General features: G+C 46.8%; 1 protein-coding gene across 3 annotated transcripts in view; it reads right to left on the bottom strand.

The window, feature by feature from the left end:
* PDE4B (phosphodiesterase 4B) overlaps window positions 1-27542 on the bottom strand; it is a 338958-nt gene that overhangs the window by 52432 nt on the left and 258984 nt on the right. For all 3 annotated transcript variants that reach the window (XM_083157704.1, XM_083157705.1, XM_083157703.1), the window contains one exon: window positions 22230-22279. In XM_083157704.1, coding sequence (XP_083013830.1) covers window positions 22230-22279 — 50 coding nt within the window. The remainder of the gene's footprint in view (window positions 1-22229; window positions 22280-27542) is intronic.

Below are 27542 nucleotides of genomic sequence, written 5' to 3'. Positions count from 1 at the left end.
CTGAGACCTCCTCTAGCATCCTTAATAATTGACAACGTGGCCATTTTGGGAGGGGCCACAGACAAGGAGATCTGTAGCTCCCAGGAGCAGTGCAGTAATAGCCCCTCCCCTGCAGACCCCCAGCGCCCAAACCTACCCAAGCCATCGCTACACCACTGGCTGCGATCATAGGAGAGACTAGTGTAAGACCAGGGAACGGTGACATCACAGAGAATACAGAGAACAGAGTGCAGGAAATAACACAGATGAAAGAGAGGGTGACTTGTCTGATGCTGCCAGTGGGAGCTGGCACTGCAGGCCAGACTGCTGGCGGCACACCCAGAAATGATGCAGCGTAGGTGAAACGAGGGGATATCAGAGACTCGCAGTCATACATGGATAAAGGAGATACTGAGCGCTGGTAATGTAAATAGAATTCCTGTCTGCACTCCAGGCTTGCTCGTCATGCCAGCATACCTGGTTAGTCTCACACACTCTCCGGCCCGCTAATCTCGCGCTCAGACACCCACTGCCTTGTAGCAACCGGTGGAAAAAGAAACCCAGGAACACAAACATGTTTCCCCGAAGACGGAAGAGCGTGTTCTCCCAGACGCCACTCCCGAATCGCAGGTGGTCCGCAGATCTACGGCCACAACCCCAGGCATGCTAGTTTCTACTTCTGTCCCAGTTTCCTCATTCGTTCCCTTTTTTCCAGAATATTTTTTTTATTCAGTTTCTTCTATAGCGCAGCAGATTCCGTGACAGCTTCTTAAATTGCGCAGCAGATTCCGTTACAGTGTCTTATATAGCGCAGCAGATTCCGTTACAGTGTCTTATATACTGTAGCCGTAGCGCATCAGATTCCGTTACGGTGTCTTATATAGCGCAGCAGATTTCGTTACGGTGTCTTATATAGCACAGCATATTCCGTTACAGTGTAGCGCAGCAGATTCCGTTATGGTGTGTTATATAGCGCAGCAGATTCCGTTACAGTGTCTTATATAGCGCAGCAGATTCTGTTACAGTGTCTTATATAGCGCAGCAGATTCTGTTACAGTGTCTTATATAGCGCAGCAGATTCTGTTACAGTGTCTTAAAAAGCGCAGCAGATTCCGATACAGTGTCTTATATAGCGCAGAAGATTCCGTTACAGTGTCTTATATAGCGCAGCAGATTCTGTTACAGTGTCTTAAAAAGCGCAGCAGATTCCGATACAGTGTCTTATGTAGCGCAGAAGATTCCGTTACAGTGTCTTATATAGCGCAGCAGATTCCGTTACAGTGTCTTATATAGCGCAGCAGATTCCGATAGTGTCTTATGTAGCGCAGAAGATTCCGTTACAGTGTCTTATATAGCGCAGCAGATTCTGTTACAATTTCTTATATAGCGCAGCAGATTCCGTTACACTGTCTTATATAGCGCAGCAGATTCCGTTACAGTGTCTTATATAGCGCAGAAGATTCTGTTACAATTTCTTATATAGCGCAGCAGATTCCGTTATACTGTCTTATATAGCGCAGCAGATTCCGTTACAGCGTCTTATATAACGCAGCAGATTCCGTTGCACTTTACAATTAGAAACAACAGTGATAAAACAAACTGGGTGATAACAGACCGACACAGAGGTAGGAGGGCCCTGCTACAAGCTTACAATCTATAGAATTGCACAATATATTCTCACCTCCATTACAATCTGTGTCAGCCCAACAGAAAGCTGTCCATGTACTGTATTATCTCTACACCACAAGAAGGTGTGGTAAATGGAACGAGCTTGATTGATACAAGAACAATATGGAAGGTAATGATAATGTGATCCGGATAATGGTGAGCTGCACATTACCACACACACTACGCTGGAGTGTCCGGGCCGCGGGGAACGCGAGCAGCCGGATACTGAGGAGTTCTCGTTAAACGAGTCTGAAGTGTCTGATGCCAACTCCGCTCTCTACCTGGTCTCGCCGGCTCTTTACGGATGACTTGTGCTGACGTCAGTGAGAAGCACTGTGATGTGTCTGCTCATTGCCGACACGCTCTTCGCGTGTCAGCATTAGATTTCTGCTTTGCATTCCTGTTACCGGGATGTATGAAACCGTTCCATGCAGCTTCATAAGTGTGTAAAAATCGCCAGCATGGAATACTACCCTATTTAGGTCGACACGCATTCGGTCGACCACTGAGGGTTGACAGGCTAAGGTCGACAGAGTTGGAAGGTTGACACAAGCATTAGTTCGATAATGGCAGGTTAACAGTCAGAAGGGTGACATGAGTTTTTCATATTATTTTTAAACCAACGCGTGCCGACATGTCCTCATATACTGTGGCTGACGTTGTGCCAAGGGCACCCTCTCGGTACGCCAGGCCCCTGCGTGATCCTCAGCGCTCCTCACTCAAAATGTGCATCTGATGCCCCTTTCAGACCGCACTTAAAACCGGTATTTAGCCTATTTTTTTCCGTTTTAAAACGGTAATCTGTGCGGTCTGAAAGGTGCACAACCACTTTACTGTTTTAAAAAAGCAGGTTTTTAAAACCGGTTAAAATGGAGGGTCCTACCCGTTTCAGACCCGGTATTTTGGCATCAAAATCTGGTCTGAAACGGTATTTGTGACCCAGCCAATGAGCGGACCCAGCGCAGTGAATATTTAATGAGTGCTCATTAAATATTCACTGCGCTTCACCCCCTCTTCGCCCCCCCCCATGCGCCGGTTAACATCCCCCCAGGGCTAACAAACCCCCCCACCCCACCCGGAGCAGCCGGTACCTCCCGCGACGCGTTGAGGATCCCGGCAGTATGGGCGGATGCATTGTACTTGTAAAAAAAAGTGTCTTTCGGAAAATGGCTGCCCCATTGGAAAACCTGTTTAAAAAAAGTGTCTTTCGTATGGGGGCAGCCATTTTCCGAAAGTCACTTTTCTTATATGAAAAGTGACTTTCGGAAAATGGCTGCCCCATACGAAAGACCGCACTGCCTTTGACCCTGTATTTGGAAAGCTTCCAAAAACGGGTCTGCCAGTGTAAAAAAAACGCCACTTAAACGGTAATATACCGTTTAAGAGATGCGGTGTGAAAGGGGTTTTACCTGGCAGACCCGTTTTTGGAAACGTTTTCAAATACAGGCTCAAAGCCAGTTATGCGGTCTGAAAGCAGCATTATTTGCATAATTTTAAAGGCCAGAAGCAATGAAAGGGTCAAATATGACCAAACATACAAAAAAAGACACCCAAAAGTATTTTAAAAAGTGTCAAAATTGTATGTGTCGATCAGTAGCATGTTGACCTTTTGTAAAGTCGACATTAGACACAGTTGATCTTTTTTCTGTGGACCTTTTGCATGACTGCTATATTGGATGGACACATGGATCCTACTTTAGAAAACTAGTTTCAGGGAGATTATAGTTGCGCACTATTGAGGGGGCGTGTCCTGCTCCACCCAAAGGGAGTGTCTAGTTCCATATATGGAGAGATAGTGAAAAGAGATTGTGAATGTGGCACCTAGAAGCAAAGTTGTGTAATTTAAAATTACTTATATACAAATGTAGATGAGCCCCAAAGCAGTTAGTAAGAGATACTATACTTTCCAAAGTGCTGGGAAATGGCGCTGATGATTCAATGTAAATGTATCTGTCTCTCATTCCTTTTTCCCCCAAAAATGTACCAGTGTAATGTGGGCTAGGTGACATGAGGGAGATTGCTAGACTAATGAGGGAGAGAGGGAGATTGCTGCTACGTCAGGGAATCTCCTCCAGAATGCAGGAGGGGAGGTAACTATGATGTAACAGTGTAATGTGGGCTAGGTGAAATGAGGGAGATTGCTAGACTAATGAGGGAGAGAGGGAGATTGCTGCTATGTCAGGGAGTCTCCTGCAGAATGCAGGAGGGGAGGTAACTATGGTGTAACAGTGTAATGTGGGCTAGGTGACATGAGGGAGATTGCTAGACTAATGAGGGAGAGAGGGAGATTGCTGCTATTTCAGGGAGTCTCCTACAGAATGCAGAAGGGTAGGCAGCTATGACATGGACTGGCTATTTACTGTAGCTCTACTGAAACACAGCCCCCCTAGGGGATTGGTTCTTGTTTAAATTGCAGTAATGGTGAAGCTGAGGTTCCAGCACAGTAAGTCTGGTCCATATTAGCTGTAATGTGCAGCGCAGACACCGCAATTACATTTATATTGGTCACACAGTGAGCACCAGGATAACAAACAGCAGACGGCTGCAGATTACAGCTATTATGGGAGCAGCAGGGGGTGGTGTGATGTGGTCAGCCAGGATTGGGGGGGTGGTGTGCTGTGGTCAGCCAGGACAGGGGTGTGTGCTATGGTCGGCCCAGGACTGGGTGGGGGGTGGTGTGCTGCGGTCAACCAGGACAGGGGTGTGTGCTGTGGTCGGGCCAGGACTGGGGGAGGGGGGGTTGTGCTGTGGTCAGCCAGGACAGAGGTGTGTGATGTGGTTGGCCCAGGACTGGGGGGGGGGGATGCTGTGGTCGGCAAGGACTGGGGGGGGGGGGGGGGGGGGGAAATGCTGTAGTCAGCTGGGATTGGGGGGGGGGGTATGTGCTGTGGTCAGACAGGACAGGGGGGTGGTGTTCTGTGGTCGGCCAGGACAGGAGGGGGGGGATGCTGTGGTCGGCCAGGATTGGGGGGGTGGTGTGCTGTGGTCAGCTAGGACTGTGGGGGTATGTGCTGTGGACGGCCAGGACTGGCGAGCCCTTTAGTTTATATTTCACTTTGTTTTCCTTTACGGTCTCCCTTTTGTATTGGTGTAATTGTTATTTGGCACTTTTTTGTATTCCTGATACTTCCTGTATCTATTTGTGCAATGGAATTATTATGAGTTAAAACCACCAGTTGTATCTTTTTATCTAGTATCTAGGAAGATGTTAATATGGGTCTATTTATTAACCCTTTGCATGCCAAGTGAATTTGTCAAAATAGGCAAACACATTTATTCCTCATAATGACCTGTAACGTCACCTTACAGAGGAAATATAATCTTATTTAACGCAACATTTTTTATTTTAATTTCTATAACAAATGTGAGCGAAGTTGGTATTTTTAGCGGATATTTTGCGCATCTATTACAGAGACGTTGGCGCTTACAGGGTTAAGTGGTGAAGATGCTACGGCTGCTTCAAAGGTGAAAGCATTTTTTCTAAGGGGCCCCATTTACTATAGGAACACATACACAATGCGATCTGGGTGAGATTACCGCCTGGGAGCGCATTGTGCTGTGCAATCCTCCTAGCGGCAGCATATATCTTCCTGCAGGGACAAGAGCTCCGAAAGATGCCCGTCGCTGCGATGCGCTCAGCCAGGTGCCAGGGTGTTGCATATGCAGTTAGCACTGACCGCACTACCTCCCTGACAATGCCATCTGCAGGCTGCAATAGGCTAACGCCATTATTTATTTATTACCAGTTATATCGCACACATATTCTGCAGCGCTGTGCAGAGAATAACTGAACATTCACATCAGTCCCTGCCCCAGTGGAGCTTACAATCTATATTCCCTACCACATGTACACGCACACAGACATTCTAGGGGTAATTTTTTGGGAGCCAAATAACCTACCTCCGGGTTACGTGTAGGGGGTACTTAATATTTGCGGCTAACCCCCCAAAACAAGCGTTTTCTGGGAATTAGTAAGTGAGTGTGTATTGCAAGGTCTACAGTGTCTATGGAGGGAAAAAAATGTCGACCTTTTACACATGTCAATCTTTTGGCAATGTCCAACTATTGCATGTCAACCTTTTGTCAATGTTGACCTACAGCTGGCGCAACACTTATCCAGCCGACTTTTGTTGTGAGCGTGCACTCCTGGCGCCATTAGGAGAGCCAGCGCCGCGCCACAGGAGTGCACAGAGATACTACCGTTGCTGTGAATGGGGTGCGCCAGCATCTCACCCGCATGCGTGTCCCATTCTCGGCGATCGGCACACCGAGGTGGGCGCACTGCGGCGCAGGGCCCTTGTATGTTTGCGGGAAGGAGCAGATCCCGGCTTGCTGTGTATTGGATCAGGAAATGCACAATAGTGGCTGGAATTGGGGTTTGGATCCCTGTAGGAAGAATCACAGGGGATCAGTTTGGCAGTTCCTTGATTTATGAGTAACGGATTGTACCACTGAGCCCGGCGACAGGAGGGGGAGACGGGGCTAGGAAGCAGCCCGGTCTATTGCTGATTCATGTCCAGGACGGTCACATAGACTGTAGCATAAAGGCATAAAAAACATTCTGAAACACAGGAAATGAGCCTCACGTTTTCTACGCCGTTCCCATGTAACGGATATTACACACCATTAGTACAGTACAGACCCTTATTTAAAAGATATATGTTGTTTTTTTTCCAACTTTTTTGGGGATGATTCAATTGTTTTGAGCACCACATCTCCCGTCTCAAGCGACAAGAGATTTCGTGATCCATTCAATTTTTTTCTTTTATCACCCTGAACGCAGTCAGGTCAGGTTTAGCTGCGTAAGAACGGCTGAACCCGACCAAAGTGCTGGGCGCTATGCGAAAAGTGCCGTTTGGGAGAACGAATTAGTCATTTTCGCTAATTTCAGCACGCCAGGATGGGGGTCTGCGAGTACAATCGTGTCTCCCCGAGCACGAACTCGGAAACAAATGAATTGCTTTTTTGGGCGCCATCTATTGGCACCTGCAGGAAGAAACAATCGCATTTGCTTCGCTGTTTGGGGTCCTCCTCCATGGATCCTGAGGGGCCTATTTATCATTGGGTGGCCAGCCGATCCGGCTGACGGCACATGCATGACCGGAGGTAACGCATGCACACGTATGCTCTGATCCCTCTGCACAACACGGAACCTCGTCCTCATAGGAAGGCGTGGAACTCCGGAACTCCATAATCGGACATTTTCAGTTTGCTTTTGAATTATTAGGCAGCCACATGTGGTGAGCAGATAGCCACAAGGCTGCTCTGCTCCAACGGCCCATCTGGCCATCAGCCCTGCTGGCATTTGCCAAAAGTTCCACATGGCCTAGTCTAACCCCATAAAAAAAATATCCAGATGAAGATTTGTTTGAGACGTCTCCAAAAAATATAAATCAATCAGTAAAAGTTGTGGTTGTAGCAGAAGTTTGTGAAGACTGATAAGATCCCGTTTACACACAACAGCCCATCTAGATTACACGCCGGGTTATCAGAACAATCCCGTCTGCATGATTCCCCCCCCCCCCCCCCTCACTGACACTCGTCTATGAGCGACCTCACACTTCACAACAGGATATAAGTCACTATACCAGCGATTCATCAGCATCGTGTTTCCTGACAGTCTGACGTCAATGCAGGAGGCCTTGCCACAAGGCATCCTGGGTGATTCTGGCAGTGTTTGTAACCTGTCAGCCTCACCTCAGTAATCAAGTCCTATTCCCCTGGCCTTATTAGTGAGCGGAGGCCAGGCTTACTGGCAATGTGGGGGTTTTATTGGTGTTCTGTCATCATCCGTGTGCAGTAAGGATGGAATACTGTTATTCACACACCTGGAACGTAGGTGCCTTAAGGGAAAACAAAGTGCAGCGGGTAGAAGAGCTAGCAATCGTTATGGCATTGGGCCAAATGTAACTGCGCAGGTTGAGGCAGGGTGCCAAGGTATTGGTGACTTAGCTGCAGGTTTTACATGAGCAAATTTTTAAAAGGCAAAACACACGCTTACATTATAATGTAAAATAAGCCCAGGAGCGCACTGCAGAAAGCGATCACATGGGGTCTTTGTATCACCCGGCACAGACAGGGATATCCTGCAATGTGCTGAGTGCAGCGTCTGGGGTTCTGCGCGGCCACCATTATTGACATGTACAGGAGGGCTCCTTGGCGGGGGGGTTCTATGATGACGCGATTCATCGGGGCCCCCTCAGACCGCCCACATGTACTATGTCAGTGGTGGTGTAAAAGGGCCACTTTATGGAACTTTTTCCATACTCACCAAATGCGCAGACCCCCCCCACCCACCCACCATCGGAACAGGGCCGAATTCGGCCCCTTCTGATCATTACTGAATTAGGCCCCAAATTTCCAGTCCACCCATGCATCCTACCCACTGCACTAGTACTGTATGTGAGTGGAATGTACTTTTCTAGGGTGCCGGGGGCTACCTGAAAAATCCTGACTACATTTATTAAGATGGGAGTTCTACTGAAAACAGGATGTTGCCCTTAGCAACCAAACAGATTCTAATTCTTATTTATTTAGTACCTTCTAGAAGGTAGAATCTGATTGGTTGTTATGGGGGAACATCCAATCCTTAATAAAACTCCAATCTCATACCCCTTTCACATCGCACCTAATTACCGGGTACAAGCCGGTTTCTTGCCGGTTCGACCCGGTAATTAGTGCGATATGAAAGGTGTTACCGGTTACAGCTAACCAGTAGCAACACGGCAATCCGAACTGGGTAGAAAGCAGAGTTCTTATTGGTTCGTTGCCGTGTTGATGTGCAGTGTGAATGGGTTAAACAGGTTTCCCGTTCACTCTATGGAGGAGGCTTGGAGCAGTGCCAGCTCTAAGTGCTGCCTCCACCCCCGCCCCTGATGATGCGCCGATGCTCCGCCGCGTCCCCACATTACATTAGCGAACCGGCAATATTGCCGGTTCGCAGAGGCGATCTGAACAGACCGGAGTACCCATTTATTCCCAAAGAAACATTGGATTAAAAAACAGATGTTTTTCATGGTTTTACACCAATATTTTTCGGGAGGCTATAAAATTCTAAACATCTGGCAAAAAAATGTCCCTGAAAACAGTGAAACCTGTGTATTTTTGGACACCACAGCCCCGTTGTCGCTCAAATTTGGGAATTTGATTTCGCCTGTATGAGGAACATGAAAGAAAATCCTAAAAACTTGCAGCCCCCGCTAATTTATGGAGGCTAATTGGATACCCCCCTGGTGAGACAATTTCCCAGCCTAGTATATTCACAGTACAATAAAAAATTGGGAGACCTAAAGTAGAGGCTAGAGGGCCGCGACCCACTGCATTATGGGCAATCACTGATCTAGATTGTAATGAGACGAGAAAAGGAGGCGCAACAGCGTAACACACGCATTAAAACCTCACCACAAATACATTGTAAATAACTAGAAAGGATTACAGGAAAATACAGCAAATGTCACAGTCGCGTAAATGTCAGCTGGGTTACGTAGAGAATAAACAGTGGGTGATTTGGACGATGGAAAATAGAGAATAGTGGTGTTTAACCTTTTTATTGCTAAATAAATATTACACCCAGCTAACAGGACAAATTCTTTAAACACTGCAACAATCTCAGTGACGTCATGAAACGCAAATGACCATATTCAAAGCAAACAGCAGAGAGAGAGGCGGGATGCCGGCATATGGACTGTATAACGCTACAGTTCTCATGCAACTCTCGGCCAATCACCTCTCAGCTTGTTTTACTGGTTTATTGTAGCTACTGTACAATAAACGACTGCTACTGTATGTAGGAGGTGCACACAGAGGAGGTGGGGGGTGCCATCTGCACCCCCTAGTGTCCTCCTCTCTCTGCGGGATACAGATGTGTGGTTATTACGTGACAAATACACAGGGTTCTGTGTTTCAGATCAGTATTGGTCCACTGGTACTTAAGGGCCCCTTACACTACAATGATACGTCTGACCCTTAAGAATGGCCTGGAGGCTCCCAAAAATCAGGCCCCCCTCCCGTCCTCTCGGAGAGGAGACTTTAAAAGTGGGCAACCTTGCCCTAAACCAGGCATGTCCAAACTATGTGAAACTGTTGTGAAACTACAAGTCCCATCATGCCTTGCCACAGTTTGCTAATAGGCAATGCTAAAACTGTGGCAAGGCATGCTGGCATGTGTAGTGTAGATGTGTAGATGTAGATGTGTAGTTTCACAACAGCTGGAGTGCCACAGTTTGGACATGCCTGGTGTAGGTGAGGGGTATTGGTCGGGGTGGGGGAGGGTTTGGATTTCTTAAGACTATATGTTGGTGGTTTGGTTGAGAGGGCATTGCAGGGGGCATTAGGTGGGCATGAATGGTTCAGTATGATTTCCTGACTGACACTAAACTGACGTCATATTACTGACACCCAATGACCGGCAGTCAAAATACCGACACGGACAAAATACCGACATTCATTATGCAGACATGTTCAAAATACCGACATTTGAAATGCTGACAGGTCAAAACGTAAACGTGTTTCTATGGTTTTTTTCAGTGTCTTTGTCGACATAGGCCCACCCCCGCAGGTGGACGCTACAAGCTGGGGAGGCGTCATGTAGTCTGCCTTCCCTAAAACAATGTCTGAAGCAGTGAAAGGAGCAGCCACTTAGAAGAGAATGGCGTCATTACACCAAGCGCTCATGGCTGCAGGGCAAACGGCTCATGTAAGAATATGCAGGTAAATAAACATTTCCAATAACGAGACGGAAGCAGAGATTCAGAAATACTTACGGAAATTCCAGACACTTATTTTGGGCAGTGTCACATTTTAAGCCAAAACATTACAAGAAGTCAGGTGGTGACAGTAATTGAAGGGTTTCGGGTGAGAAAAAGATACAATCCAATCATTTGTTCAGTGCAGCTAGGACAAATCACTAATACAGGGCTAGCGGCATGGCATTGGGGAGGGGTAATTGCCAATTAACCTGGCGTGGCACCGTGCCACAAAGTGTCCGCAGTTCATTGTGCCGCAATTACTGGTGAAGGATGACAATGAGGCACTATCACAAATCCCAAGGATAACTTTACTTACATGCCCAGGAGACTCCGGAACTTCCACAGATCTCCTGGACTTCCAGGAGAGTAGACATGGCTCCTGAATCTCTGTGCCACAGTGCCCCCCCCCCCCCCCAAGCTCAATAGTTGTGGCATTAGGTAGAAGAGGGTGACTCATCTCTGTTCTCCTCCACCCCACATGCTTGTCTCTAATCTTTGCTCACCCCATCTCTAATTTCTGCCCCCCCCCCTCCGTCATTGCAACCCAACACCTCCCTGTGTCTCATCTCTTTCCCCATCTCTCATATCTGTCCACCTAATACACCCCATCTCTCATCTCTGTCCCCCTAATACGCCCCATCTCTCATCTCTGTCCCCCTAATACGCCCCATCTCTCATCTCTGTCCCCCTAATATGTCCCATCTCTCATCTCTGTCCCCCTAATACACCCCATCTCTCACCTCTGTCCCCCTAATACGCCCCATCTCTCATCTTTGTCCCCCTAATACGCCCCATCTCTCATCTCTGTCCCCCTAATATGTCCCATCTCTCATCTCTGTCCCCCTAATACGCCCCATCTCTCATCTCTGTCCCCCTAATACGCCCCATCTCTCATCTCTGTCCCCCTAATACGCCCCATCTCTCATCTCTGTCCCCCTAATACGCCCCATCTCTCATCTCTGTCCCCCTAATACGCCCCATCTCTGTCCCCCTAATACGCCCCATCTCTGTCCCCCTAATACGCCCCATCTCTCATCTCTGTCCCCCTAATACGCCCCATCTCTGTCCCCCTAATACGCCCTATCTCTCATCTCTGTCCCCCTAATACGCCCTATCTCAAACTGTAATATTGTATGTGGGATATTCCAATTCTCTTCCCCCACCGCCCTATCCCTTTTTAGTATGTGGTTATTAGGTCGACAGAGTCCAGATCGACAGTCAAATGGTCAACCACTATTGGTCTCAGGCAGGTTGACGAGGAAAACGGTGGACATTACTTTTTTATGATTTTTTTTTTATTGACTTGTTCAGACTTTACCACCCCAGTGGGCATAGAGGGAGAATATTATCAATTGTAGGGAAGAAAAGTATAGACAGTGTATGATCAGCAGGAGGGTGGATGGAGGGGGGGCTCGGAGGGGCCAAAAATCGCACAGCCCTGACTGACGCAGTACTCCACTTGTTGCCGGATGCCATACAGTAGATGCAATCACCAAGTGTACTGCAGCAAACAAATGAATGTATCAACCAAGGTCTTCATTTCCGTTGTTAGCGTGTAATACACAGGTACGTCATGTCAGACTGTGGCATGGATGTAGTGATAGGGGGTTTAGCGGTGCGGCTAGCTTCCACAGGGGGTGTGGTTATCCCCCCACAGAGGCTGGGCCCACCAATAGACATTACTGAGCCAACAGCAGAGTATCAGTGTATAATATGAGTGCATAGTGTGTAACCTGACATTGGCAAACATGGCGGTGCCCTCCGGGAATTTCCCCTGTCTTCCGGTGGGCCAGACCAGCCCTGTCCAAGCAACATAAAATCTGTGGTTGTCGTCATTCATCCAGACGATATAAACAACCGCCTAATGCGCAACGCCATGTGTTGGCATCAGTCACGTAGGCTAATTTTATCTGTGCTTTTGTATAAATATTCCCGTGTAGCAGACACATGTACCTGGTGTGATCCAAAATAAAGGTGAGGCCAGGTGTACCCGCTGGGACGTGCTCCGCAGCTCATTACCTGCATTACACATCGCTTGCTTCCAGCCCAGTACACGCAGTCATTGCTGGCTATGTTATTAGCGGATGTGTGATTATAAGGAGGGGAGAAAGTGTCTGGATACAGGGAAGTTCCTTGAAGCCTCTGGTTAAGTTTCACTGTAAACAGAAGTGAGTGCAGGATATTTGCCAGTGTTGTTTTTGCAGCGAGCCATCCGGGCTGACCTCACTCACGGGCGTATGCTTCCCCCGTACACCTGGCTTCGTTCATTCATTCTGGTTATGAAGTGGCAAACAATAGCGTAATTATAATGTCGGCTGAGGTTGCTCGGAGCATTTGTGATGGGAGTACGGATGCGTCTACGTTTGCACTGAAGTAAAAACAAAGTCTTTGTAGGACGATATATTTTTTTAAGGGAAAAAAGTATATATTAATATCCGGACACTCGGATAGATGTAGGCTCGCTTCCGAGTTAATAATCCCCACCGCCATTTGTCTTAGCGACGTTACTAGATCCTGGGGAATCGATGATGATGGTCCTGCACAGAAAGCCGCTGCTGCCTGTGCGTCGGCGATGGGCACGTGTTAAAGTCGCATTCGCTGACTCTTGCAGACTAATTGGGAGATTCACGAATTTAAGGAAGAACTCCAGGCATCTCTCAGTGGGGGAGCACAATTACCCAAAGATGGCCAGTACCCCACGCAATTCAGTAAACCCTGAAGTGGCATGGATGTGATATGGTGAAACGCGTCGTTAAGTCGCTTCACGTTTAGTAAGGTGGGTGGAGCTTAGTGACGGAGTAACCTCAACTTAAAGCCTCTTATCTAGACCTTTCCTGTCTTGTTACTAAGGGGCTCATTTATCAGTGATCGATTGGGAGATTCCTGCTGCGGTCCCTCCTGATACATTCGAGGAATACTAAATATTTGCGGCTAACAACCGAAAATGGGTGTTTTGGGGAATTAGCTGAAATTTTGATTGATAAATGCGGCCCTACATCTCTTGTGAACTTAGGTGACATATGGCTCATCCAGTTACTATGAAGCAACGTTTGTCTTGCTTATACTTCAAGTTATTTACCATCTTGCCTACTTGCCTACTTCCTCCTTGCTGACATCAAACACACGAAATCCCCACCTTACTGCATGCAAATGAGGACAAACCCAGCCTCGATCCCTGTTAGGAGCTGTTTCTGAGCAATCTAACAACAGCTCATCCTGAGTAAGAGGCTGATTACCCAACAGGTAAGAGACACAGAGGTTCAGAGTCACTGGAGTTGGTTCGCACAGGCTGGCCCGCCCCACATCCGCATATTACTCCGAGTACACTCCTCCCGCCATCCCGACATACTGTTTCCCAGGCAGCGGGTCTGGCGATGCCGGTGCTGCAGCCGCAAATTAGCAAGTTAATACGGCGGCCCAGCAGCAGGACTCAGGGCCGTGGGTGCTTATCAATTTACGTGGTTGCTCGGGCCCTTGAGCACCCACAGAATCAGCACCTATGCTGGCATTAACTGTACAGGCAGCGGACGGTATTCTGGGATATGTCTGCTGAATACACAGGGCTGCCCGCAGCACAGATCAATACAACACGCTGCACGTCCCTTCTACTCCAAGTCTCACGGCAAATAATAATTCACATCTATACAAACAAACCACGCTTCATTAGAGAACACTACACACAGCAACGCACACAGGTGTCGCAATGCGAGTTGCGCTGTTTGAGAGTAAAAATAAAATGACAAAAATCCCAGAACGTTGATTAAATGTCGCGTGTGTGTTCTCAGCAGTGTAGTGGTGTGACCTTCCAGAGTCACCTTTACTGTATGATGTAAGTGTTTAGTGTGGTTTGTGTGTACACACCAGTGACTGCGACACCAGGCAGGCGCGGTATAGAAATTCCAGCACATCACACGGTGCGTGCAAGAGAAGAAACACAAACATCTATAGACACGTGGTCTGCTGTCATACACAGGGAATCCACGTATATCGCATCCACGTGCGCAGACACCAAATACCAGCAAATGTATCAGTTCAGCTTTTAGGGAGCACTCTATAATACACTATATTATCTTTTACGGTGGTACAGACCATCTTGTGCGGCGGTGCAGACCATCTTGTGCAGTGGTACAGACCATCTTGTGCGATGGTACAGACCATCTTGTGCGGTGGTACAGACCATCTTGTGCGGCGGAACAGACCATCTTGTGTGGGCAGACCATCTTATGCGGTGGTACAGACCATCTTGTGCAGTGGTAAGAGACTATCTTGTGCGGTGGTACAGACCATCTTGTGCGGCGGTGCAGACCAACTTGTGCGGCGGTGCAGACCATCTTGTGCGGTGGTACAGACCATCTTGTGCGGTGGTACAGACCATCTTGTGCGGCGGAACAGACCATCTTGTGTGGGCAGACCATCTTATGCGGTGGTACAGACCATCTTGTGCAGTGGTAAGAGACTATCTTGTGCGGCGGTACAGACCATCTTGTGCGGTGGTACAGACCATCTTGTGCGGTGGTGCAGACCATCTTGTGCAGCGGAACAGACCATCTTGTGTGGGCAGACCATCTTGTGCGGTGGTACAGACCATCTTGTGCAGTGGTACAGACCATCTTGTGCGGCGGTGCAGACCATCTTGTGCGGCGGTGCAGACCATCTTGTGCGGCGGTGCAGACCATCTTGTGCAGTGGTACAGACTATCTTGTGCGGTGGTACAGACCATCTTGTGCGGTGGTGCAGACCATCTTGTGCGGTGGTGCAGACCATCTTGTGCGCTGGTACAGACCATCTTGTGCAGACCATCTTGTGCGCTGGTACAGACCATCTTGTGCAGTGGTACAGACCATCTTGTGCGGTGGTACAGACCATCTTGTGCGGTGGTACAGACCATCTTGTGCGGTGGTACATCTATCAGACACGGTTATTTATTAATAAATACTAATATCAGCGCAAACTTGTAATCCGGCAAATGTGAAGTCCAGGAAGCGGGAGAGGGACGTGTCCCCGGGAACAGAGGAGGGCGGTGGTCCTGCTATGCTGAAGGCATTTTGTGGCTCCCCAAATGTCTGGGGGTATCTGGATGATAGGTCTACAGTGTCTAGGTCAACATAAAAAAAGTTGGCATGCACTAGGTAGGCACTGACAAAAGGTCGACAGTGACAAAAGGGTCAACATGAGGAAAAAGGTTGACCCATGAAAAGGTCGACATATGTTTTTTTTCAATTTATTTGACCTTTTTAAGACTTTTACCTACTTAACTATCCATGCGGACTACAATTAGTAACACCCGAAAAATGGTGAGCAAAACAAGCTATGCGAGGGCACGTGCTACGCTAATTGGAGTCCATGTTGACGCGCGTCAACATTATAAAAATTGCATGTCGACATTTCCATGTGTTGACATTTTGCATGTCAACCTTTTGCACATGGAGCTTTTGGCAATATCTACCTTTTGTCAGTGTCGGCAAAGTGCATGTTGACCTTTTCTTGTCGACCTAACGACTGTCAACCTAGTCCATGAGATTTCAATCTGCATGTCGACAGTAATAAGGTCAAAGTGAATAGGTCGACAGGCTGTAGGTTGACACCTAAGAAAAGGAGGACATTGTCAAAAGATCGATACAAGCAATAGGTCAACATAAAAAAGGTTAACATGAGTTTTTCATTGTTTTTTTTTTTAAAGGTGTTTTTTCATACTTTACAATACCAGTAAATATAGAGTTAGATTAAACGCAGGACACTTATACGGTGTCCATGTCGACTTATGACGACAGACACACAAAAACATGAAAAACTCACGTCAACCTTTTTACTGTCGACCTTATGACTCACACACGGCCAGAACTATTCCGCTATACAGATGGTACGTTATTAAAAACACATACGGTCACGTTTTGGGGTACTGATGTAAGAAGCAGTGATAAGGGAGGAGAAGTGATAAACTGCCTGGTACTTTATCACCGGCCAATCAGCTCCTGACTGTTAAGTTACAGTCTGGGTTTAAAAAGGGACAGTTAACAGCTGATTGGCCAGTGATAAAGGGTTATTCTGGTTCACTCTTAGAGGCAAATTCCTTCTCAAATGGACAAAACCATGTGCACTGCAGGTGGGGCAGATGTAACATGTGCACAGAGAATTCGATTTGGGTGAGTTATTTTGTTTCATGTGCAGGGAAAATACTGACTGCTTTATTTCTACACTGCAATATAGATCTTACATTGAAGAAAAACCCCACCCAAATCTAATTCTCTCTGCACAAGTTACATCTGCCCCACCTGCAGTGCACATGGTTTTGTCCATCTGATAATTTGCCTCTAAGAGAACCAGAATAAGGCCCAAAGTACCAGGCACTTTGGCCCTTATTCAGATCTGACCGCAGTACAAATTTGGGGGAAAGCATGCTGCACTGCAGGTGGGGCAGATGTAACATGTGCAGAGAGAGTTAGATTTGGGTGGGGTGTGTTGAAACTGAAATCTAAATTGCCGTGTAAAATAATGCAGCCAGTATTTACCCTGCCCAGAAACAAAATAACTCACCCAAATCTAACTCTCTCTGTGCATGTTACATCTGCCCCACCTGCAGTGCACATGGTTTTGCCCATCTTGAAAACAAATTTGTACTGCGATGAGATCTGAATAAGGGCCTTTATCACTTCTCCTCCCTTATCAATGTCACAGACTGGGTTACACAATGTGCATCTGAGTCCCGCTAGGGGTTGGAGCATCCGCCAGTCCTGGCTAGGACTAACACAACAGTACCACAGCTCCAGAGACACCAATGTGTACAATTAGTTTATCATCCTTCGTTTATCCCCATGTGTGAGATTAAATGACTTGTGATGAATTCACTAACTACATTCAGCAATTAACGGATAACGCGAGCGCTGTTCCATGGTAAAGCGCAAATGCAACCGCTATGTGACTGCTACAAATGAGTATTATATTATCTACATGGAATAACTGGAGTGTTCAGAACTATATATGTCCGTCATAGTCGCTGTCACTACCATGTTAGGAACTGTTCTCACGAAATCAGCAGAGGCCGAGAGCTCGGTCACACTGAACTTTTCAAGTGCCTTCCTGTAGACTCCCGATTTTTAAGGAGTCCTCGGGATGGCCATCGATGATTCATAGTGATCGATGGTTTATGACCCATATAGAATTATTTTGCTGCTGATAAGGGAGAACAAGAAGGTTTAATACATTGTTAATGGGCCACAGGTGTGCGTCATCCCCCGCAGCGCAACAGTGCCACAGTGAGCATGACTACATCTGTAGCTCCGCCCCGACACCCATAAAGATCTGCCCCCAGGTTCTGATTGACCCACCGGCCAGTCAGTCAAAGAAATGGATGTCCGTTGGGTTGTTGAAACGATTGATGGTTGATTGGAATATTTTTGGCAACCGTCAATGGCAACCGCACCATGCAGGCCCTTCCACATACCACATTATTATCATTATCATTAATTGATATGGTGCCACAAGGGGTCCGTAGCGCCCAGTTACAGAGCACATAAACAAGTCAGCAAAACAGGAAACAGCTGAATATAACAGAGGACAAGTACAGGGCACGTAAAATAAACTACCAATTAGTCAGCCCATAACTGCCATTTTTAAAGCTGTTGGTAGCGTGACAGTTAGGAGCCGCTTGGCTGTTACTTTATCTTTCCTCGGCTTAATACATCTCCACTTCTATGAGCGTACATAGACCCATGATTTCCCAAAATTACACTGCGCAGGAGGAGGAGCCTAATGCCAGAAAACCCCCACCCCATCGGCTGCCTTTCCCGCAGCAGAGAAACAAACGGGTTACAGTAGATTTTACCTCTATAATAGTGAATATCTGAACCTGTCATTTTGACATTAAATGACGCTATCTGTTGCTGCCAGTGATTGATATGAAATCCTCAGTAATATCAAATACAAAAACCAAGTGATTGTTTTACTCCATTGGGATGTTTTCCATGATGTGACCGGATGCTGGTTTCATGTTTTACTTTCAACACAGAACCAAAGGGGTAGATCACCTTGTCAGGGTCTGTCTGTCCCTCCTGCCGTCCTCACTGGCTGGAATAGTCCCCAGCACTAATAGTATCCAACACATCCTCCTCCTATGCCGACAGAGGACTCATTGTCCTCTGTACACATCCCAACAGAGTCCGCAGCAAGCAAAATAGAATGTAATACTTGTTTATTTAAAAGGCTTCTGGATAAATGCATTAATGGAATTGGAAGTAGCAATAGTTAGGTGCTTCCCAGTAGCAGGATCTGCCAAAGAGGATAGATTACAGGAAGACTTTTTTTTTTTTTAACCCAACATCTCCGTGAGACGTGCAAAATAGCCGCTAAAAAATCCCAGCGTCTCTCACATTTGTTATATAAATTCAAATAAAAAATGTGTAAAAAAAAAAAAAAAAAAAAAATTATATTTCCTATATCAGGTAACATTACAGGTCATTATGATTGCTTGGCATTTTTCACACCTATTTTGACAAGTTCACCTGGCGCACAAAGGGTTAATATGAATATTTGGTTTAGAATTGAATCATCCAATCACGTCGATCGGCCATGACCGCTGTATGACCGGTCATTTACCGTTAGTTTGCCGATCACATTAGGAACAGGACGTGGGTTTTGGTAATTAGGCTACGCAGCAGTGGTCTATGGTCTATGAATTTGCTTCATAATGTTCCCTTTATTTTTAACAGGGAATGTTATGTACATACCTCCCAACTCCTGATGTCCTTGCTTTGACTGGACTTGCCACTCCGGAGGCATGACCATGGTCGTAAAAGGGGTGGGACCTTGGATTAGGGGGCAGAGCTCTGGAGCCTTGGATGTAGGGGTTTGGCCTCGCAATGCAACTCCCATTTGGTCATTTCAGGGGCATTTCCAGCACCCTCTGAGCACCTGGGCAGCCCCCGGATCCCCCCCCCACCTATTTAGTTATCACCGGCTGCTGTGCTCCACCAACTCCCCCCCCCCCCCCCCCCCCAGGGCACTGTGATACTTGGGAGGGACAGTGGGACAGTCTCCAATTAACGCACTGTCCCGCTGTTCTCAGTATAGTTGGGAAGCGCTGTATGTTATGCTGTGCTACAGACTGAGCCAGAATCAGTACAGCAAAGAAGCAAGTCATTTTGTGTCTGGAACACACCATACAAGGAGAGCAGATGCATTTCTATTGTTTCTGTGCAGGGTAAATACTGGCTGCTTTTGCTTGTAGCCCACAGATGTTAAATAGCTTTATTTTTACACTGTCATTTAGGGGTAGATTTATTAAGCTCAGTGAAGTGATAAAGTGTCTGGTTTTATCACCGGCCAATCAGCTCCTACCTGTCATTTTTCAAACCAAGCCTGTAACTTCACAGCCGGTGATAAAACCCAGACACTTTATCACTTCACCGAGTGTAATAAATCTGCCCCTTAGTTTTTAGTTTGAAATCCCCCCCCCCCCCACACACACACCCACCGACCCAAATCTAACTCTCTCTGCACATGTTACATCTGCCCCACCTGCGGTGCAGCATGGTTTTGCCCAAGCTGAATCAGGCCCTATGTGCATTTTATCTGCGTGTAGTACTCTAAATCGCCTTGCAAGGGCCTGCAGCACCTTATTGAAGTATTCATCGCTGCGCCTTAAAGATACGTTTATGCCGGCACACCGACCGTTGAGTTATATTAGGGACTAACTTAAAGGTATTTAAAACATCAGTAACTCCTGCTGCACTCTTAATAAATCATTAGCCGCAGGTCACCGAGCTGATGATTAAATAGTCCTTTTGTATCCAGCACTAAAGAAAACACAGAGGTGATCCATTAATGTGTAATTCTAGTGTGAATACCACTAAAAATAAAGCAGGTTATCGCTACAGGGTCACTGGAAACTGAAGCGGGTGTTTACTGAGCGCATTAATAGACGTGTAATACAGGAGGGCACACAGGGCCTGGTTCTGCCAGTTACAGCCCTGCCCTCAGTACGTCAGTCCCATACATCGCTCTCCAACGCCAGTCACGTATATATGGTATATGCTGACGGGAGTGTCCGGGGCTGTGCGGCTGGAGATAAGGCCACCATTACTGGGAACCACGTGACTGATAGTGTGTGCGGCTATTTACAGGCCCTGTGGCTGATAATGACATTAGCTGGAAAATTATATCTGCTGTTTACCGAATAGCGCAGGAGGGAAAGTGACACGGGGAAAAGGCGCGGCCCAGGGCGCAAGCCCAATTTCCAGCTATAAAACAATGAATACATTCATTTCTCTAAGGAGAAGGGCATCTGGCTGTAGCTGGGCCGGGGAGCTTACACTCTAAGTAGAAGAGGAAACTGTTGAAACACAAGGCGTGGGAGCTAACGGTGTATTTACGCACATCTGTCTTCATGCAGTCCGTTGCCATTGCGTACACCTAGCTAATGGGGATGGGATCATTTAGTCTACAGCATGATGGTCGACAGTCATTAGGAAAAGGTCGACATGGTTCTAGGTCAACATAGTTCTAGGTCGAAAGGTCATTAGTTCGACAGGACGTTAGTTTCGACAGGTCATTAGTTTGACAATGTCTAGGTCGACAGTGAAAAGGTCGACATGGGTTTTTTCACTGTTTTTTTTCCTGAATGTCAACGCAGTCTACATGGACACAGTTTAAAGTGCACCGCATCCCCTCGCAACGCTTGCTATGCGTCGGGCACGGTGCCTCGCTGCGCTCGGCACACTATTTTATTCTCCCACCATGCCCTAGTGGATGGTAGGGCATGAAATACAGCCTGTCGGCACATGTCGGCTCAAGAAACAGTGAAAAACCCCCATGCTGACCTTTTGACTGTCGACCTAGACACTGTCAAACTAATGACCTGTCGAACTAATGGCCTGTCGACGTAGAAACATGTTGACCTTTTCCCATGTCGACCTTTTCCCATGTCGACCTAATGGTGTCGCCCTAATGACTGTCTACCATTATGCTGTAGACCAAATGACCGCATCCCAGCCAATCCCGGTGCAAGAGATCCGCCCACCAGAATACTCACACATCTGGCTACATGCAGTCCATCGCCATGGCGTACACCTAGCCAATCCCGTGCAAGAGATCCGACCACCAGAATACTCACACATCTGGCTACATGCAGTCCATCGCCATGGCGTACACCTAGCCAATCCCGTGCAAGAGATCCGCCCACCAGAATACTCACACATCTGGCTACATGCAGTCCGTCGCCATGGCGTACACCTAGCCAATCCCGTGCAAGAGATCCGACCACCAGAATACTCACACATCTGGCTACATGCCCACCATGCTCCTGTGACCCTTCAACAATGCGGGACTCTAGATTGTAAGCTCCTTAATACAGGGCCTTCTTCTCTACTACTCAACTGTGTTTTAGCGGGATACGTCGATACCAGGTAGATAGAGGATGATGATGGTGGCACTCGAATCATGACCACACAGTGGATTCTTGTTCGAGGAGGGCATCTTTCCAATCCTGCGAGTGCTGCCATCCTCATTCTATCTCTCTCTATATAGGATGTGGAACTACACAACCCAGCATGCTCTGCCGCAGTTTGAGCATGCCGTAACATAAAACGTGTGGCAAGGGCTGCTGGGAAGTGTAGTTCCACGGCAGTTGGGGCCCGCATATTGCTTACGCCAGGTATATATAGAAAGCGGAGTCTCCCACTCAGACCAGACACCTATTGAGGGGGAGACCGTGGAATAATGTGGGCACAAACTGTCAGGATTAATAACAGATACTCTGTATAATGCGTCATGAGACTTGCACGCCTCCCAAGTACAGTATAAACAAGCCTGTGTACTAACTGTACAGATATAGTTACTGACCTTGCATATTGACCCTGGAGATTTGGGGATGGTTAGACATCGGTGATCTCCTGTGGGGAACAGAACGTGTACAATTACAAAACCAAATAATAACACATTGAACAATGCGTCCGTCACACACAAACAAGCACTCGCTGCGGGGAGGCGTTATCACCCCCTGAAAGAAAAACGGGTGGGTACAGTATATCGCTCAGGATGAACATATGGTCATGTTCCCACCAGTGATGTCATAAATGTGGGCACTGGGCCATTGTTTGGGGAGCAAATCACTCCATTATTTAAAAAAAAAAACAGCAGCACACAATAGGAAAATACACAATATAATTCAGGGGCGGATTTTGGCTCTAATTCTGGTTCACTCTAGGAGGCAACTTCCTTCTCAAATGGACAAAACCATATGCACTGCAGGTGGGGCAGATGTAACATGTGCAGAGAGATTTGGCTCCTCACAAGTAAAATTGCTGCTAACAGACACCTAACCCGGGGGGGGGGGGCAGTAAGGACAATGCACCGTGGGAGAACCTGCAGTATGTGGGAGCCCCTATTGTATGGGGGTCCTAGGACGGTTGCCCCTGTCACCCATCCCTTAATCCGGCCCTGAAATTATTATTTCTTTTAGGTGCCAATATTCACGTATAAAGACAAATAGAAACATATATTAATTTGTTATATCACACGGTGACATCCACTGTTGTCATTAGGCTGTTGTCAAAACATGTCCATTTTAGGATGTAAATGGGTTGTTCCCGACTCACTGCCATATTTGCCTGAAGGTCCGTCCTACGTGCCGGGTCATTGACTAGACAATTCCACAGAACTGACCTGGTTCTACCTCCTGAATGTTTTGGTAAAACACGTTCAAGTTATAGGGCCACAGTTTATATTATTGTAAACATAATTAATAGCAGCTCTCCAGTATGAAAACCACCTGTATTGAGTGCCAACATTGCTGTGAGCGATCCCCAAGATATACGCTAAAAATGCCGGCGCCGCTCACAGCGACTGTTGTTTTAGTATAAATAAATACAAATACGGCCGAGTCAATTCATTGAAGTTTAGTTTAATATTGCACCCAAAAAATGATCAGTCGCTGTGAGCACTCACAGGGTTAATATGGAGTAGACATCGATCTGGTGGAACCTGCCTTGCCTCATTTTACCTACAGAACTTTTGTCTACCTTCCACACCTTTAGAACAGGTTTGATGAACCGGATTAGAGAACCAATTATCAACGTCAAGCATCTCTATTAATAAGGTAATTAATTACTGTATAATCCATATGCCTGATAGTGATTTCCCTAATTATCTGTCATTTGAATGATAAAGCAGTTAATGCATCTCATCGTGGTTATTTGACTGTATCAATTATTGTTACATCATTGTTATTAAATATGACATTAATGACATCGCTGGCAGAGAGGGGCTTCCTCCTAGGGGTAGGTATCTTTTATTAGTGGTTTTAGTAAATACATTTTCGGACTTGCGCCTCCAGATTTATTCAGGTGGCTACCCATTAACCCGGGCAAAAATAATTCCATTTACTGTATGTATACATAAATGCTCAAGGTTGAAAAAAAAGTTGGAAAAAAAATCATGAAAAACTCATGGTTTTTCGTGATTTTTTTTTTTTAAAGGTGGGACTTTTTCTTGCTTTTTATCCATGTTCGCTCCGATTGAGAATGATAAAGTATGCTATAGCTATATTAGCTATCGATGGTCAGCCATTATATGTTACCGAATGGCCCGTGGGCCAATCAGTACTCGTGGGCGGGACTTCCGAGTGTCGGAGCTATTCTCTGTGATCCAGGCACCTTGAGGAAAAAACAAAAAAAAAGGAAACATCGTTTCTCCTTTGCCATCGATGTAGGGAAACTATCTGGTACTCCCACATCAATGGCAAAAGTATTCGACATCGGCCACATACCATCGATGATTTCAAATCATCGATGGTCGATGGCCGTCCCTAATACACATACTCATCCACGTCACATACAATCATACATCATATGCAAAAGGAGCACATACGATGTATGGGAGCTTGTGGCCAGGGAAGCTGCCGGGCGGTTCAAGAGGGATCGCATGCGAATTCTACAGTCAGAGAAGTTGTATAGTGCATGGGGGCCTTCAGTTCTACTTCTACACAAAGAAACACAGGATGGCGATGGGACAAATGATTTCATCAAAGCAAACAATGTATATGCTGTGTCTGAATATTATTATTATTATGGTATTATTATTATTATTATGCAGCTACACAGGAACATTATTAATAAGGAACAATTCTGATGGATCACTTTGCACGAATGCCGGGTAGAATTCGCACGAGCTGTGATACATTTGTATGTCTACAGCGCCACCTGGTGGCTGTTAGGGCTATCAACGGGATGCTGCGAGTTAATCCTAGAGAAGCTGGTAAGGCCGTCACCACACATTTCAGCTGAACATAGGGGGTTATTCTGGTTAATTTGTTCAGATGCGATTTTGCATCCTTGTGAGTCAACCAGATTCTGCCTTGCGAATGGTGCTACGCCGGCCCACCATTCGCAAGGCTGTTTTACATAAACATCCGTTCGCAGCCTGCAGGGGAACACCCACATCATTCCATGGTCTTTGTAAAGAGTCTCATTAGAGAGGTGAAACGCGCCAATGTGGTTATATTGGGGACGGTTACCCCGGGGTGTGGTGCGTCATCATAACTGGGATATAGTTCAAATCCAGTTTTTGGAACCTAACTAGTACAGTTACAGGTCTCAGTACCCTATATGCCTATGACATTTTACCTAGATGGACTACAAGTTCCAGAATAAACCACATATAGGTAAATATAACATTAGTAAACGCTGGACCTGCGTGTTGTACACGTAATATAATAAATGTAAGGAATTATTATATGAAGTTCGGATGTTAAGTGATTGATTCAGATACTGCAGGTTTATCTCATAGGGGTCAACCGAGTTGCCATGGTAACAACGTGGAAATGCTGCAGAGGGACCCATAACTCACGCGATATTCCTGGGTATTTGTACATGCCCCTACTGGCATATACAATGTAACTGATTGTAGTTTAGTACATATGATAGGTCGACATGGCTAAGAGGGACAGGGTCAAAAGGTTGACACAAGCATTAAATCGACGTAAGTTTTTATGGTGTTTTTTTTTGCCAACATGTGCCGACAGGCAGTATTTAATCCTCTACCATACACTGCGGCATGGTGGGAGAATAAAATAGTGTGCCGAAGCATGGCGAGCGTACACTTATATGGCGTCAATGTCGACTATGTTGACATTTGAGGAAAAAAGTTAAAAACTCATGTCTCCGTTTTGACCTAATGCTTGTGTCGACATTCTGACCCCTCAGTGGTCGACCATCATGCAGCCAACCCTATGTCCCATACCCCCATCCAGATACCGCCTAAGGTCTGCAGCATCTAGGTTGACAGTGAAAAGGTTGACATAAGTTTTTTACGTTGTTTTTATTTTTTGGACTTTTCCTACTTCCACGTGGACTCTGACTGGCAGGGGAGCGAGGCACCTGACCTGAAGCATGGCGCATAAGGGTAAAGGTTACACTATTTGGGGGTCTGCGTTGACAATGACACAAACAACTTGTGTCGACAGTACATACAGCACCTTATATGAGTTTAGCAGAAGCAATTAGAGCCGGCTGGTGCTGTCTCTCTCTCCGAGCTTCGCTACATCTCCCCCACAGTGGGTATGGATCATTGGATAGACAGAAACTAGGTTGACATGCATGAAGGTCGACATGACTGAAGGTTGACATGCAGGAATGTCGACGTGACTGAAGGGTGAGGTCGACAGGGTCATTAGATCGACATGGGGAATGTTGACAGTCAACATGGGTTTTTTCACTTTTTTGTCCCAAATGTCGACACAGTCAACATGGACACTGAAACGTCCCCTTGCATGGCTCGCTGTGCAAGCCATACTTTGGACACAGTGCCTCGCTACACTCTGAAAAAAGTGAAAACCCCCATGTCGACATTTTGACCGTCAACCTAACCCATGTCGACCTTCAGTCATGTTGACCTTCCTGCATGTCGACTTTAATTCATGTCGACCTAGTGGTGTCAACCTAATGCTTGTCAACATTAAAGCATGTCGACCTAGTGACCGTATCCCCCCACAGTTACTTATTAGCACCCAGCGGCCCCGGACCTGGGGTCACCGCGAATCCCCTCTCGGAGTATAATGACTCATTGATTTGTGAATACCACGCTGCGCTCCAAACCACTTGTCACTACCCCTATACGGGGTCCATTCACCAGCCGAAAATCACACGTAGCCCCCAGATGAATGGAGGCCTTAATTACAGGAACCATCAGTGGTCCAGCTAATGCCAAAATAAATGAAAGTGCTGGAGATGTACATTCCTGCGCTGTGTCTGCTGCGCGCTTCCCGCTCTGCTGGTTACCAAGGTGATGGCATATATATATTGTACATTCCTGTGCTGTGTCTGCTGCGCGCTCCCCGCTCTGCTGGTTATTGAGGTGATGGCATATATATATATATTGTACATTCCTGCGCTGTGTCTGCTGCGCGCTCCCCGCTCTGCTGGTTACCGAGGTGATGGCATATATATATATATTGTACATTCCTGTGCTGTGTCTGCTGCGCGCTCCCCGCTCTGCTGGTTATTGAGGTGATAGCATATATATATATATATATATATTGTACATTCCTGCGCTGTGTCTGCTGCGCGCTCCCCGCTCTGCTGGTTATCGAGGTGATGGCATATATATATATATTGTACATTCCTGCGCTGTGTCTGCTGCGCGCTCCCCGCTGTGCTGGTTACCGAGGTGATGGCATATATATATATTGTACATTCCTGCGCTGTGTCTGCTGCGCGCTCCCCGCTCTGCTGGTTACCGAGGTGATGGCATATATATATATATATTGTACATTCCTGCGCTGTGTCTGCTGCGCGCTCCCCGCTGTGCTGGTTACCGAGGTGATGGCATATATATATATATATATTGTACATTCCTGCGCTGTGTCTGCTGCGCGCTTCTCGCTCTGCTGCTTACCGAGGTGATGGCATATATATATATATTGTACATTCCTGCGCTGTGTCTGCTGCGCGCTGCACGCTGTGGTGGTTACCGAGGTGATGGCATATATATATTGTACATTCCTGCGCTGTGTGTGCTGCGTGCTCCCCGCTCTGCTGATTACCGAGGTGATGGCATATATATATATTGTACATTCCTGCGCTGTGTCTGCTGCGCGCTGCACGCTGTGGTGGTTACCGAGGTGATGGCATATATATATATATTGTACATTCCTGCGCT

This window comes from Crinia signifera, chromosome 8, assembly GCF_055691185.1.
Source record: "Crinia signifera chromosome 8, ASM5569118v1, whole genome shotgun sequence".
In the NCBI taxonomy this organism is placed as follows: Eukaryota; Metazoa; Chordata; class Amphibia; order Anura; family Myobatrachidae; genus Crinia; species Crinia signifera.
The sequence above is the reverse complement of the archived record's forward strand: the minus strand, read 5'-3'. Positions and strand labels throughout refer to the sequence as shown.